Here is a 14626-nt window from a genome sequence, read left to right as displayed (position 1 = left end):
TACATCTCTTAAAGATAACCTAACGATCTCCTTTCAAGTTTACTCCCATAAAGTAGAAGAATAGTTTTTCTTAACGTTAATTGGAAGTTTTTCTGAGCTCTGAAAGGAAAAATTATTACGTTTGATCACACTGTGTTATTTATGTCGTCAAATCTCAGCATATTTTATTGGATGTTAGGCTGCTAATAAATTTATATATTGCAAGGAAAACATATTAATTCCCCGACATCAATTTCATTGCATTTGATTCAATATTAGTCTGTCAGTAGATCAGAAATAGTTGCCAGAAAAGTTTTGTTTAAATTGCCAAGAGTGGTAAACAGAATTAAATAATTGGTATTCTATGTATTATTATATAATACGTATAGATTTCATTTTATTTAAATTATATAACTTATTCAGATTCATCAAATTGAGTATAAACAATATCTACACAAGCATTTTATTTAATATTACTATACTTAATAAAATTTCTATTATGTATTTTTGATTTTGATGCTTTTTGTGTATCAGTGTTCTTTTATCTCCTATTATCTTTCTTACACTTGCTAATTGGGATTCTTACATTGAGGGTGCTGTAACTCAATAATTTCATTGTTGTGATGTACTTTTATTGTTTTATTTTATGGTCTCTTTTTTCCTTTGATTTTATTTGGTATTAAAGTCTTCTTAATACATGCACATTACTTCAACAGTTTCTGATCCCTGCAAACAATGCCATCTGTTTGTTCTTTAACGTTTACTCTTACTTGCCTGCATGCAGTGCTACCAACGTGTATATAAGTCTGTGTTAACACGCACCTTTCATTACACGTTGACGAAAAGGCAAGTTCTATGGGTACTTGTTAACGGCTGGCTAGCAAGTTACTGAGTAGGTGTATAAAGTTTGTGTTAACACGCATCTTTCATTACACGTTGACGAAAAGGCAAGTTCTACTAGTACTTGTTAACTGCTGGCTAGCAAGTTAATGACGTGTATATAAGTCTGTGTTAACACGCACCTTTAATTACACGTTGAGGATAAAGGCACGTTGTTCTAGTGGCACTGGTCATCTCTCACTGCTTGTTCTGCCTTTTGCCTGTCTCTCCTAGGTATCTAGCCATATACAAGTATTAGCCAGGCGCAAGGCCAGGGAGCTCCAAGCGATGTGCAAGGTAGGCCAGCAGCACGGCTTGCATTTTATTCCATTCTACCAACCTGCATGTTTTAGAATGTGTTTGATTTTTCTGCTTTTTGCCCAGGTGTCGAGTCATATGCAAGTACTTGCGAAGCGCAAGTCCAGAGATGTCAAACGAACCATAAAGGTAACGAACAATAAGTTCATGTTAATTTCCAGACCAAACTATCCATAAGAATCGGAAAGTGTTTTTTAACAGACACAGAGGTTTGCCAGGTCTGTGGTACATTGACTTCATTGTTTTATTCTTTTGTTTTATAAATTTGATTAAAAAAATTGGTAGTACCTGTAATCTAAAAAAAATGGTTTTTTTATTTATAATTATATAAATAATGAGTGGTAAAAATTAAAAATAGCTTACAAAATTTAAATTAAGCTGATATAAAGAATTAAAACACAAGAACCGAGCAAAAGAAAGATTAAATAATAAAGAATAAATTCTGTTATTCTCAGCTTAATTAGCATGTCTCTTAACAATAACTTAAACATGTTTTTTTCCTCTTTCTTTCCAAGGCTCTATATAAAATATATGCAGGAAATTAATATTTAACTTTTCTGACATTTCTTCCAAGAAGTTAAGAGCTGAAAGGTACAGCTAGTATCACTTTACCGCATATTGGGGAACTCCCTGTGAGAGAACCTTGTACCCCCAGTCAGGGAACAACCCAGTGTTTTAATAAAGCATTTTTACAGTCTGAGAGCGCCATTTCTGGACATGAATAGGGGGCTATCTTATCTGTGGGCCCTAGGTGGGTGTGGACTCCAGTTGGAGCCCTCGCCAGTGAAACCTAGAGCTGACTCTCATATATGTTATTGGCTGGAGAGGGCTGACAGGAAATCATTCAGACACATAAAAGTATGCATTTTAAGAAGTCTCCCTAAACCTACCTACATTTCGGCATCTTATAAAATTTTGTTAGTAAACTTTTATTAACTGGGCAAAGAACAAGTACTACAGATTTACGTTGAGTGGATTTGGCTCAGTTATATAGATGTAGGTTTAGCTCTGTAGTAATATGTATACATAAAAACCTAATTAATTTTCATTCGTATATACAACTATACTTATTTATCAGCATGTTATACTAATAAGCACAAATTATCTTCAGTGTCTATTACCACCATATGTATATCAATGTTTGTTTGTCTTCCTGTTATAATGATGTTTTGTCATGTTCTGTTGTTATAGTAGTACACTTCCATTAACTTGATTAGTATGTCTTGCGCTATTGGTTCTATTACTATTTATATATCTTATTATCCATTCAGATAGTTAATATTTAGTGTTACCAATATTTACTAAATATTTTATTTTGTTGATAATGTTTGTAAATAATTCTGCCATATTACTGGCATTCAACATTGTATGTTTTGTTTTTTTAATATATACTATGGCTCTATCTTTTCAAAATATCTTTAGAAATATTATTCGATCCTTTTTAATTTTAATTTCTTAATTGGTTCTTGGTAGTGGATATATTTACATCATTGTAAAGAGACGATGGAACGATAAGTTTAATCAAACTGACTTATGCATACATAAATACTTGGCTTGATGTACCATTGTGTGTACAGTCATGGGAATGTTAAATAGGTGTGGGCCTATATCAAATATTTAGAGCGGCCGCTAATCTATAACTAAGCTTGGTCATTTATTTGTGAGGCTAATTTTGTAGTTTTGAAACACTACACTGTCTCACTTCTCTAAAACAAAACTAAATGAGCCTAGGTCTAGGCAGCCAAGGTACTTCCAAGCCTATAGTACCAGGAGAGGTGTGGTAGGCCTACACATTATGTAGACCATTGATACAATTGTTTCTGCTAATTATTGAAGGAAAACAACCATCAACCTAAAGAGTTGAATGGGACCTTTTGGAAGGGCTAAGCCTGATATGTGTTGTTCATTTTAATTTATAACAGGGGAGTCCAGGAACCGCCCCCCACCCCTTCATCACGGAGTAAAATCTCAAGTCTAGAAAAAAAATTCAATGCAATTTTTATAATGAGAATATAATACCAATTAAATAAGCCTTTAAAATTCCGAAATTGTTAGAGCTTTCTGGGCTTTGTCCCCTGGACCCCATCCATTGGGCAGCTTTTTGCCACAAACACTTATGACTGCCCACAAACACTTATGCGTTCTTCGGTGATGCAGGCTCCCTCAGTTGGGGACATTAGATGTGTCCCATCAGGCAAATCGTGATGCCACTCTTGATTTAGAATTGGATAAATTGTGATCATTGGTGATGAGTTAAAATAATCTGATGTTTAAGGTTATATTGAAAATGATCTTTATTGTTAATGCTATTAATGATATCAATTAAAAAATTGCTGGTCAAGAAAACATTGTTCTGAAAAGAATAAAAATTTGAAAATCTATATTTTTTTAAATAACGTTGAATGTTTGCACCAAGTATAACTGACTGACAATGTTTGTTGTATGTTTTTCCTCCATTTTGTAGGATCAAGCAGCAAAAGATAAAGCTCTTCAAAGTATGGCTGCAATGTCGTCTGCTCAAATTGTCTCCGCTACCGCCATTCATAATAAAGCTGTACCGCACAGTTTACCCGGTATTATTGGACCGTCACCTTTACGATCACCTTATAACACTGGTGCACCGGTACGAACATCTTTCGATTCATGTGCAGATAATTGTTTACAATCAAAATACAACTTGCGTTGTACAAATTCAAACATTTGTTTCACACATAATACCAATAGTAGGCCGTTGCTGAGAGACCGTGTATGTGATTCTGTAGAGCACTTCATTATTAATAAGTGTACTACAAATTATTTATGATCCCAAATTTATGATGAATTGAAATCTTGAATACAAATTTTAAAATCCTTAACACAAGGGAGTTGAAATCAGTGTAACTCAGATTGAACAGTATCTGGAACACAATTATCATAATGGTATCATCCATTAAGGGAATAATTATACAACATCAGCTAATTAATATATATGTCTAAGCTGTGACGCCACCTATCCCCTGTCGGTCTTATTCCTCTAACAACAACAACCATAAAGTCAGTGAACCTTGTGTTGCATTCTCATAAACATTGGTTGTACTAGATTTACTAAATTGGCATCTTGCATCATCTTGTATTAATGTTGCACTTGTAAACTAGCTTAGATTCACAAGATGAGAAATCACAAATGATAATATCTAAAGCATTTATAACTGGACAGAAAGGAACTAAACCCAGGTATAAAGTAAATAAAACCCTGTTTTATTTCCTTTAGAAAACATCTGTTTTTCCTTTGACCAAATGGACAGTTTCCTTAGAATTGGCCAGCTGTGTTCTACACAACTTCTCTCTCCCTGTGTTTTGATGACCAGATACAAATTAAAAAAACATTTGCACAACAGAATCTAATTTATAATCTATGATTAGAAAAAACAACACCCATTTTAAATAAAAAGAAAATTTTTGATGACAAAGGCTGTCATGATCTAAGTACATTTGTGCAGTGCTTTCTGTATTTTAAAGTATAAAATTTTATTTAATTTGCTGTTTTTTATATAATTTTACAGCTTTGGAATCCAGCTTTGCCCCAAGCAGGCCCATCACAAGAGTAAGTAGTCTACCTTGAGAATCTCATTTCACACAATCATTAACTCTTGTTTTCCAGGTACGCCAACATGTTAAAAAGTTGTATTCTCTAAACACTAGAGGATTCCTGGTTAAATATTTACTTTGGTTTTAGTATAAAGTCAGTAGAAAAAAATAAAAATTAATTAAGCAAATTTTCAGTTTCTGTTCACCATAATATTCAATGAAATATAAAATAGATTTATAGAAGTAAGAAAAAAAACATAATATTTTTTTTGGATTACCGGCATATAGTCCCTGAAATGTCATTATTATTATTATTATTATTATTATTATTATTATTATTATTATTATTATTATTATTAGTAGTAGTAGTAGTAGTAGTAGTAGTAGTAGTAGTAGTAGTAGTAGTACAGTACATGTATGAAATTGTGTAGTAGCAGTTTTATTCCAATAATATATGTAATGTACATACATTGATGGCGATAAAACTTGAGAAAATAATTCAGATAACATCAAACACATAAATGTCTTACTAGCACTGGAGAAGTTAAACATTGATAAAGTGGATTGGTTATTTTATGAGGAGGCAATATTACAGTTAGTGTTTGTGGAAACAATTACTTTAAACAGACGTTTGTTTCATTTCTATAGCAGAACATGGTACAGTATTAATAAATTGAAAATAAGTTAAAGGTTATGACTTCCATTACTCTTATTTTGCAGTCACAAACCTTTCCAGCCTTACCCACAACAAACAACCGAGTATACATCTGCACCACCCCCACCAAATAGTGCACCCCCGGCCTGGGAAGGTCGTTCCATAGGTACACGCAAGCTTCGACTTGTAGAGTTCCAAGCATTTTTGGACTATCAAAGAGATCAAGATAATGTGAGTTCTCTGTACTACCGCATTTGTATCAGTATCATCGTTATCATTATCATAGCTTTGTATTTGAAATGTTCAATGATACATAATTGCAATTGAAACAATAAAGGGCATTTATTAATTCAAATTGTGAAAAAATAATCATCATCCTCATTGTTGTTGTCATCACCATCATTACCACAATTATAATCACTACTTTCGTTATTTTGAATACTAATATTGTCATCTTCCTCTTCCTCATTATCACCATTTTCGCCACCATTTATTGATTTAAAGTGAAAAAAATCATTGTCATCATCACCATCATTACCACCAGCATTATCAATTCTTTCATTATTTTTAATACTAACATCATCATCGTCATCATCATCATCGTCATCATCATCATCACCTTCCCTCTTCACCTCCTTCTTCTCCTTCCCTCCTCCTCCTAATCCTCATCATCATTATCATCATCATATTCACCACCGTCACCTTAGCCCTTGTTTTTATCAGTAATAATAAGATCATTCTTTTCACCATCAAAATAAACGTTACTCAGTTCAAACATCCACTTACAAAGATGAAATTGTTGATACAGTGATCTTGAGTGATGTCATTAAAAATTCATGCACTTAGTTGTATATTTATGCCACTTGATTGCACAAATTTTGAATTTAACCTTTTACCTATTGTTATTGCAGTATGCGAAACACCTTTTTGTACACCTTGGTTCAAATGTCAGCTATTCGGACCCAATGCTAGAAGTAAGTTCCCCTATTTAATTCCTTTTTATGTAGTATTTTATTAATACAGTAAATCGGAGGTAATAACATGGTATATTTAATACCATAGGCCTATATTTACTTCTTAAAATTTCAATTTTATCAAATGGCAAGTCAAATAACAACCAAATGTTTGGAAAATTTAAGATACTATCAAATATCTTTTGCCTGTACAGTCAGGATGAGTTTGTCTTAATTTTGAAAATTGTCTGCTTATGTTCCTAATAAAGATTTCTTCAGTTCGAGCTACACTTTTAATGACCTATGACCTATTTTAAACATGTATAATGTATTTACAACACTCCAAAGTTGCCATTTATATCACTATCATGTGGTATTAATTTCAGCCGAACACTGTACCTCTGAGCGGCCTGTCATGTTCCATCCGTACACATATCTTAGCAATATTACGTTCCGTGAATCACTAACAATCTTGGATATTTTTAAATTGGTGTGTGAAACCACAATTTTGGGAGTTTCGGTCAAAAAATGTGGCTTAAATTCAACTGAAAAAACATAGGTTTAATATTTATATATAAAAATTAGGATTCCTCTATTATTATTTTGGTATCTGTGAACCTCTCTTCTTCTCTGAGGTATACATATTTATATACCTGAGGGTAGCATGGAAACCAAAATAGTAAACAAAAAATTGTTTAATGTTATTAAAGATTCCTGTTAATGAGGAATAAACTTGGGTTTTCAAATTCAAAGATTGTTTAAATATAAGAAAAATTTTTTTATAAGAATGGGCTGTTAATTAAATGCTCTATCAATTAATATTATATCACATTGATTGTGGTATGTATATAAACTGCACCCTATACCAGGTGGCGTAGTGTATCCCAGCGCCAGTTAGTCACATTTACCAGATAAGTCCGCTCCTAATCTGGGTTGGTATAAGGTGAACAGGTGACACATCTGCGCCTCTTTTTTTTAACCAGCTTTGTTAGAAGCTTGTTTTTGTGTCCCTTATTTTAAAAAAAAGACAATGGGGTAAGTTGTACAACTTCCTGCTTGAGGAGGTAGAGAATTTGCTATGTCATTTGACAACATACGTGACTTGTGATTTCTGGAATTTGATTTGACATACCGGAAACCGAACAATTCTGCCCCGTAATTATGATTACAACCACATGAAGGCATATGATATCTAACATGTCAATCAATTTGCGGTACTGTCAATAAAACATAAAAACTAATAACATTTTTACCCTTCCTCACCCTTTTTACCCCCCTGCTCATGACTGATCATTTCCCATATAAAGTCAAGAATAAAATATTTTTGTACTGGCCCTCAGGTATTTCAAGTCTGGTATTTTAAGTCTGTCTGTTGCAGTATTAATAACTTCCATATTTTTTTACCTTCCGTTTGTAGTCTGTTGATATCCGTCAAATATATGATAAGTTTCCAGAGAAGAAAGGAGGGCTAAAAGAACTCTATGACAAAGGCCCACAGGAGGGTTTTTATTTAGTCAAGTTTTGGGTAAGTTTGTAGAGCCTAACAGCAATTTTGTTGCGACCCGCAAAAGTATTTTTTAAATCATATTTGTGGGCCGTTGTTTTTGCATTAATCAACACTATTTAAAAACAATATGTTGAATAAATATTATTCAAGATCCTAGCATTATTGAGGAGGAAGGTTATCAGACCGTACATTATGAACTTATTGCAAATCTTATGAGTGGCTTAAGTAACAATATTTGTTCATGCATATTTTCGTTTACGATGGAATTTCATGTCGTGGTTACCAATGTTCGCAGTTGTTTTCACGGTGATCACTGGTACGCATGATTGATGTAGTATATCCTAAGCCATAGTTATTTTTCAACGATCTTCAGCTATTTCTAAATCATCACTCTAACTTAATTTGCTAAGGTTTCTATGGTGATGTTAAATATGACAGCGATTATATTAATAGTAGTCAATTGTTTGACCTAACGCGTGAAATTTCATGATGACCTTCGGTGGTTATGTTCTTGTAATTGGATTGGCAATGTTGTCATTTCCTGTCTGTGTCAAGTTATATCGCAATGCAACAGGAAGTAGTTAAACCTAACCAACATAACACCTGGTCATTTTGTCTCGCTAGACTGGTATGCACAGGTGGCGATCGTAGTGACTGTAGCTGTGTCGACAACTATGTGTGAAGCCGCAGATCTAACCCCTATTAAATGTCACAGAGTATTAGTGTCATTCACAACAAGGCGGGATGAATGCTATAAGCATCATTGCTCAACTGGTTTAATTTTACGATACTATTCCTGGCAAAATCTGGATAAAACCTCAAAAATGCAATCAATCATCGCATTGAATTGCTGTTCAAAAGAACCAGATGATTTATGACACTCGGATCAAAAACAGTTATCTGATTTACAAATACTTTAATTCAAATATTTAATTTATTAAATGTAGATTATGTAGAATTACATGATATTTTACTAGGCACTGATTGTATTGGCTATTGCTTGGACAAAATTTGGAGATCCAACTACATAAAACTACATAATGTGAAGCGTTTAGAGGCCTTGTAAAGGCATGAAGCGCTATATAAGAACGACATATTATTATTATTATAAAGGGACCAAGGTGTAGCATAGGAACGGGGTAGGAGAAGAAAAAGAAGTCTGACCAAAAATAGCGACTTTATTTTACAACTGAAAACCAATTCCACAACGTTGTAGCTTGAACAGCTAAACTTACTAATACAGTATAAAGCAATAAATATTTTCCCCAAATATATGCCAATCTATCTTGCTTGCTTATATAGGCCTAGCTCAATTTGGTTTTTGTGTATGGCGCTATAAATTTGAACAACTTAATCTTATATGTTAAGCAAATGTATCAGAAAATGAATAAGTGATTTATTAAATACATTATCATATACAGCTAAAACAGTGTAGTTAGACCAGATCTTGAATCACCTTTTCTTAAACATTTTTCATCTTTCTCTTTTGTTTTCTACTAGGCTGATCTTAATTCAAATATGACGGAAGATGGCAATGCATTTTATGGAGTAACAAGCCAGTAAGAATTTGTGTCTGTTTATATTTTGTATGTACTTGCTTATATTTATGTGAAAGGAAGTATTGCATAAATTCACATATATTTTATTTTTTTTTGGAAAGCATAACAAATTTTTTTAAACTGATTGTTTACATTTGGGACTAATGATTATCTCTCTTAAATTTTCTACAATTGTTACAGAATTGTCTAATTTATATTTTATATCTTGCATAGTTAACTTGTATGTAAATATGGAAGTCCCTATACTTAATACTAAATTAGTTAATTGATAATAGCTATATTAGCGTTATTATTATTAATAATAGTGCATATGTTTATGGTTATTTTTTGTAATTATTCTTAATATTATTGAACAACATTTTTTTTCATAATTCTCTCAGGTATGAAAGTTTGGAGAACATGACAATCCAATGTTCAACTAAAGTATGCTCTTTTGGAAAACAAGTGGTTGAAAAAGTTGAGGTGAGTGTAACCATAACATTAATGACATCATCTATAAAGGATGACATCATCAATTATAAATGATGACTTCATCAAGACCATGCACACTTCTGTTTGCAAAGCATCAAGATTTGTTTGTTCATGTGGAAGTGGACAAGATTACAAAAACTGATATACATAAATGCTGTAATTGTTATGTGGGTGTTCTAAACGAGAGACTAACGTACACCATTATAGTATCCAGACAATTTATTTGTAGGGGGCGGGGTGGCAATGTTGGTGTTTGTCTTATGGTTTTGTATCACACTCATACACACACCACTGCAAAATAATTTATACACAGTATTGATCAAAGCACAAACTAATCGGATACAAGATATTTAAAATGATTGAAGTTTGTTTAACACATCCCTCAGTCCAGCTGCAAGAACGTTCTCCACAAGTAGTCAAAAGAAACGATATTTCAAGTGATTGATGAGTTATATCATCGATTTAGTATTATCTGTTTTTTGTGTATCAGGAATATGGAGATTATTTGTAATAACTTTTAACTTTCCTGGAAAATTGTTCAGCTCCTACTTCTCTTTAGTTCAGGTCTAAGTATATTCTTCACAAGTAGTTGTTTAATATTTTTATGTACATTGTATGTAAAGATGGTAGATGTAACATTTACTGATACTTTGCCAAACTGAAACTTGACTTGATTTTCTGTGGTTTTAAACTTCCTTTCTTATCTATTTCTTCTTAATGTTATTTCCTTTAAAGTTTGCATCATATTTAGATAAACTCAAAGATGAATTTATATTGTGTAATTTATTTTTTGTGCCACCATAAAAATTTAACCAATAATTGGTAGAAATTTCTACTAGTAAATTAAATTAGTGATCTGTAATCATTAAATAGTTAAGAGGGCAATACATTTATTTTAATATCTTATATTCCATTAAAAAAAACTTTAAAAATATGTATGGTATAGGCATAGGGGCCTATAAAATGCTGTTTCTATATGTGGCGAAGACCAGCCAACCAGTCGCTCCTCGCAAATCATGTTTCTGAGATAATGGCTAAAATTTTAAAATGTCAAAATTTAAAAAATTTATGTATGTAATAATCTAACCCCTATAGTATACATCATGCTATGTTGTTATTTTCCCCAGTTCCGACATTAAAACAACATTTTTGAACGATTTGGTGATGGTTTGTAGACTTTGAAGGCTGATTTCTCAAAGACTTTTATTTAAACAGCTGTATGTTTAAACTCCTGTAAATTTACAATGAAACATAGGATTTAAATGATTCTTTTACCATTTTGTAACTCTCATTTTGCTGTTTAGCCCTGTATTAATAACTAAAAATCGACTTTTACAAGGAGTGACTGGCTTGGATTGTCTTTAATTAAGTGCTGTCTAGCACTCACATTTATTCAGTGCATTAATACAATTGTATAATATGTGCTTTATATAATGATTGTTTAAAAAGATTGACCCTAAATTAACTGGTAATTAATTTATGCATTTTTCGTAGTATAGTAAATCTGTAAATCATGTATTATGATTATTATATTTATTATTATTATTATTATTAATGAGCAATTCAATGCTTTAATTGGAAAATTGGAGATTGAAGGAGTTGATGAAAGACGGGAGTATTGAATATGAGAACTATTGATATGGTGCAAGCTGTGTAAGAATTATTATGTATGTTCAAATTGATTTGCCAATACAGTGATGAAGGCTTGTCCATCAGCAGTTATTACAAACAAGACACGCATCAATTGCTCCCTTGTGTGAAACCGTGCCCAGAAATCATGCCACAACATGTCCTCCAACCCTCGCTTTTTCAACAATTTTTCTCCGCCAGTACAAGCCTTATGCTAACAGTACCCTCACACCAGCCAGATGGGTTGACACAGAACATATGTGAAACAAACCTTTTTTTTACTGATGCATTGCACAGTCTATTAATATCAACATTGATAGGAGAAGTAGAATTGAAGGCTAGTTTCTGTTTTATTTCACTGGACAAGAACATAGTTGTTGACTGACAGACATGAACAAGCAGGCAGTCGAAGTGATCTGTCTGCTTGTAAACCTCAGTAAATGCGTATAATTTAATATGATACCTAATTGCATTACAGCCAAAGACAATCAAAGTCGCAGCTATTGTAGGCTATTAGTGTACTGCATTAGATCTGCAACTTATCTGGGTGTTTGGTTTAAAGTGTTTGGTTTGCTAATTATAAGAATAGCTGGAAATTATCAGATTATAATAATTGTGATGGTATTGATATTGATGGTATGTTTTTTCTCGTGACAATGATGGTATCGTTCTAGTGATTTTAATGGCATCTTCTTTTTTGTGATGCTGATGGCATCTTCTTCCTAGTGGGATTGATGGCATCGTCTTCATAGTGATGTCATTGCTTCTTTGTTAGTACATTGATGGCATCTTGTTTGTAGTGACATTGATCTAGTGACAATGATGGCATCTTGTTTGTAGTGACATTGGTTGGTCTAGTGACATTGATGACTTTTAGTTTGTAGTGACATTGATAGCAGCTTCTTCCTAGTGATATTTTTTTCCAATCAGCTGATAATAATTTCTTGTTAATTTTAATTATAGACCGAATATGCAAGATATGAGAACAACCGTTTTGTATTCAGAATACACCGGTCACCTATGTGCGAATACATGATCAACTTCATACATAAACTGAAGCACCTGCCAGAGAAGTACATGATGAACAGTGTCTTAGAAAATTTCACTATTTTACAGGTAAGCCCCCCATTAGCTGTTCCACAAATTTTTATTATTTTTATTTGTGGAGTATTTTTATAGCACCTTTACAAAACGCTTTTTTATTCCTTGTCGTTGGGTCTGCACGCCAAAGTGTTGCTGCCATATTGGCACAGTAGCAGGCAACCACACCAGGTACCCATTTATTTCTGGGTGGAGAGAAGCAGTGCAGTGATACTTAGCAATTCTTGGCCCATTTGATATATGAGCAGGGTATAGTTATGGTGGTTAGCACTGAGCAGTGGAATACAGCACTTATGAATTTTGACCAAGCCAACCAGCACGAAAATCAGAAAGAACAGTTTGAGAAATGATGATATACTGTTAACATATAAATATTGATATTAACCTGCTCTTTCTCAATATGCTATAATTATATCATTATTGATATAAAAACTGGATTTATTATTGTTAGATTATGCTTCAATTATTCTGGTCTTCCCTAATTCTCCATATCTATGTATCATAAACATGGTATTGCAATAAATATGTGAACTTCTATCTGTTAATTTATGAACTCGCATAAATTTATTTATATTTTTATAATGATGGCAACATAATATAATTTTACAAAAAAAAATATGATAATTTATAAATGTTTAAATTAATCCTCTCTTTCCTTCACTCTCTGTTAGCACCAAATTATAAGTTTACAAAATATTAAGGATTATCTTCGCATTGAGGCATGTAATTTCATTCAGCCGATAGGAAATACTTAATTTACAATTTAATTGAGATTCTTAAGATTGAGATTCTTAAGGAAAAGGAATGTCAAAACAATTGGATATGGCAAATAATGTTCTTTGAAAATTAAATTATTAACTTTTGGTTTGTAGTGATGTAGTGTAAATGTTAATGATTTCCATACTAATGCTCAATTATTAATAAGACTTGGTGACTTTTAATACTTGTGAAGATATTAATTGGTAATGGCAACAAATCTTCTACTTAAAATCCTTAATAATAACTTTTTGAATTTTATATATTTTTGAAATGATTTAAATTATAAAGATATGCTGCTTGTGTTAGGCTAATTAATATATTGCCCATTTTATAATTTTTTTTTGCTTTCATAAAAAAAATTAAAAATTAGAATGTTTTTCATTCATTTTCACTCATGCCATTAGATTTCAATTTAAAAATATGAACTAGGAATTGAAGAAAATAGCTATTTAAGTTGGATGGCTGGTTTCCTTGATTAATAATTTCCTGAATTTATATCTTTCTGAGTACTATGGCAACCCAGATGTTTAGTTAACTTAAATATTTATCCTCCTTGGCTTGTTTTAGCAATCATATTTGACAGAATTACCAAAACAATATATCACACTTTCCTTTCTGCAATACATCAAAGTTAATGTGCATACATCTTACTATATACTACTACTGCTAATAATAATATTAATACATGCTTGTGATCAGTTTATTTGGACACCTGTTGCAATTTAATTTTTGTTATAAACGCTCAGTGATTGCACTGGCAAGGAGGTGGGAGGGAGAGGGCACAAGCCAATCAAAACCCATCAAACAGGCCGATCTATGTATGCATATTTCACATTACATGTATACATACTTTCAATTTACATATACATGTATAAACATACTTCAGTTTATTTAGAAATACTCCAGTTTACATGTAGAGCCTACCCTTTAATGTCTCTTACATAGATAAAATCCGATATGCACACATACTCCAGGTTAAATGCACACATTTAATGTGCACCCATTTTACGTGCACCCATGCACACACTAAATGTCGATATCGCTTTTATTAAATCATTTTGACACAAACCTCTTCCTGTTGTTAAATTCAATTTACGTGATGAGACAAAATAGCTAAGAATATCTCAACTTCTTTACAAAATGCATGGCTTCATTGACATTTTTTCTGTCGATCAAAAATGACCCCAGTCTTTAGAATGCAGGGCGTATGTTTGCCCCCCTGGGATTGCTGGTAGGGGATGAGCAGACA

General features: G+C 32.4%; 1 protein-coding gene across 3 annotated transcripts in view; it reads left to right on the top strand.

The window, feature by feature from the left end:
• Positions 1 to 14626, top strand: part of LOC117105103 (transcriptional enhancer factor TEF-1-like) — a 48398-nt gene that overhangs the window by 28758 nt on the left and 5014 nt on the right. The window contains exons 4-13 of one of the 3 annotated variants that reach the window (XM_033246149.1): positions 1093 to 1155; positions 1243 to 1305; positions 3641 to 3799; positions 4719 to 4759; positions 5464 to 5629; positions 6310 to 6372; positions 7769 to 7876; positions 9359 to 9417; positions 9798 to 9879; positions 12481 to 12633. In XM_033246149.1, the coding sequence (XP_033102040.1) occupies positions 1093 to 1155; positions 1243 to 1305; positions 3641 to 3799; positions 4719 to 4759; positions 5464 to 5629; positions 6310 to 6372; positions 7769 to 7876; positions 9359 to 9417; positions 9798 to 9879; positions 12481 to 12633 (957 nt within the window). The remainder of the gene's footprint in view (positions 1 to 1092; positions 1156 to 1242; positions 1306 to 3640; positions 3800 to 4718; positions 4760 to 5463; positions 5630 to 6309; positions 6373 to 7768; positions 7877 to 9358; positions 9418 to 9797; positions 9880 to 12480; positions 12634 to 14626) is intronic. The other 2 variants (XM_033246150.1, XM_033246151.1) reach the window with 2 other exon arrangements.

This window comes from Anneissia japonica, unplaced genomic scaffold (assembly GCF_011630105.1).
Source record: "Anneissia japonica isolate Jap-2015-1 unplaced genomic scaffold, ASM1163010v1 scaffold287834_len5846547_cov211, whole genome shotgun sequence".
In the NCBI taxonomy this organism is placed as follows: Eukaryota; Metazoa; Echinodermata; class Crinoidea; order Comatulida; family Comatulidae; genus Anneissia; species Anneissia japonica.
Note: the sequence above shows the minus strand (reverse complement) of the source record. Positions and strands in the feature narration are given on the sequence as shown.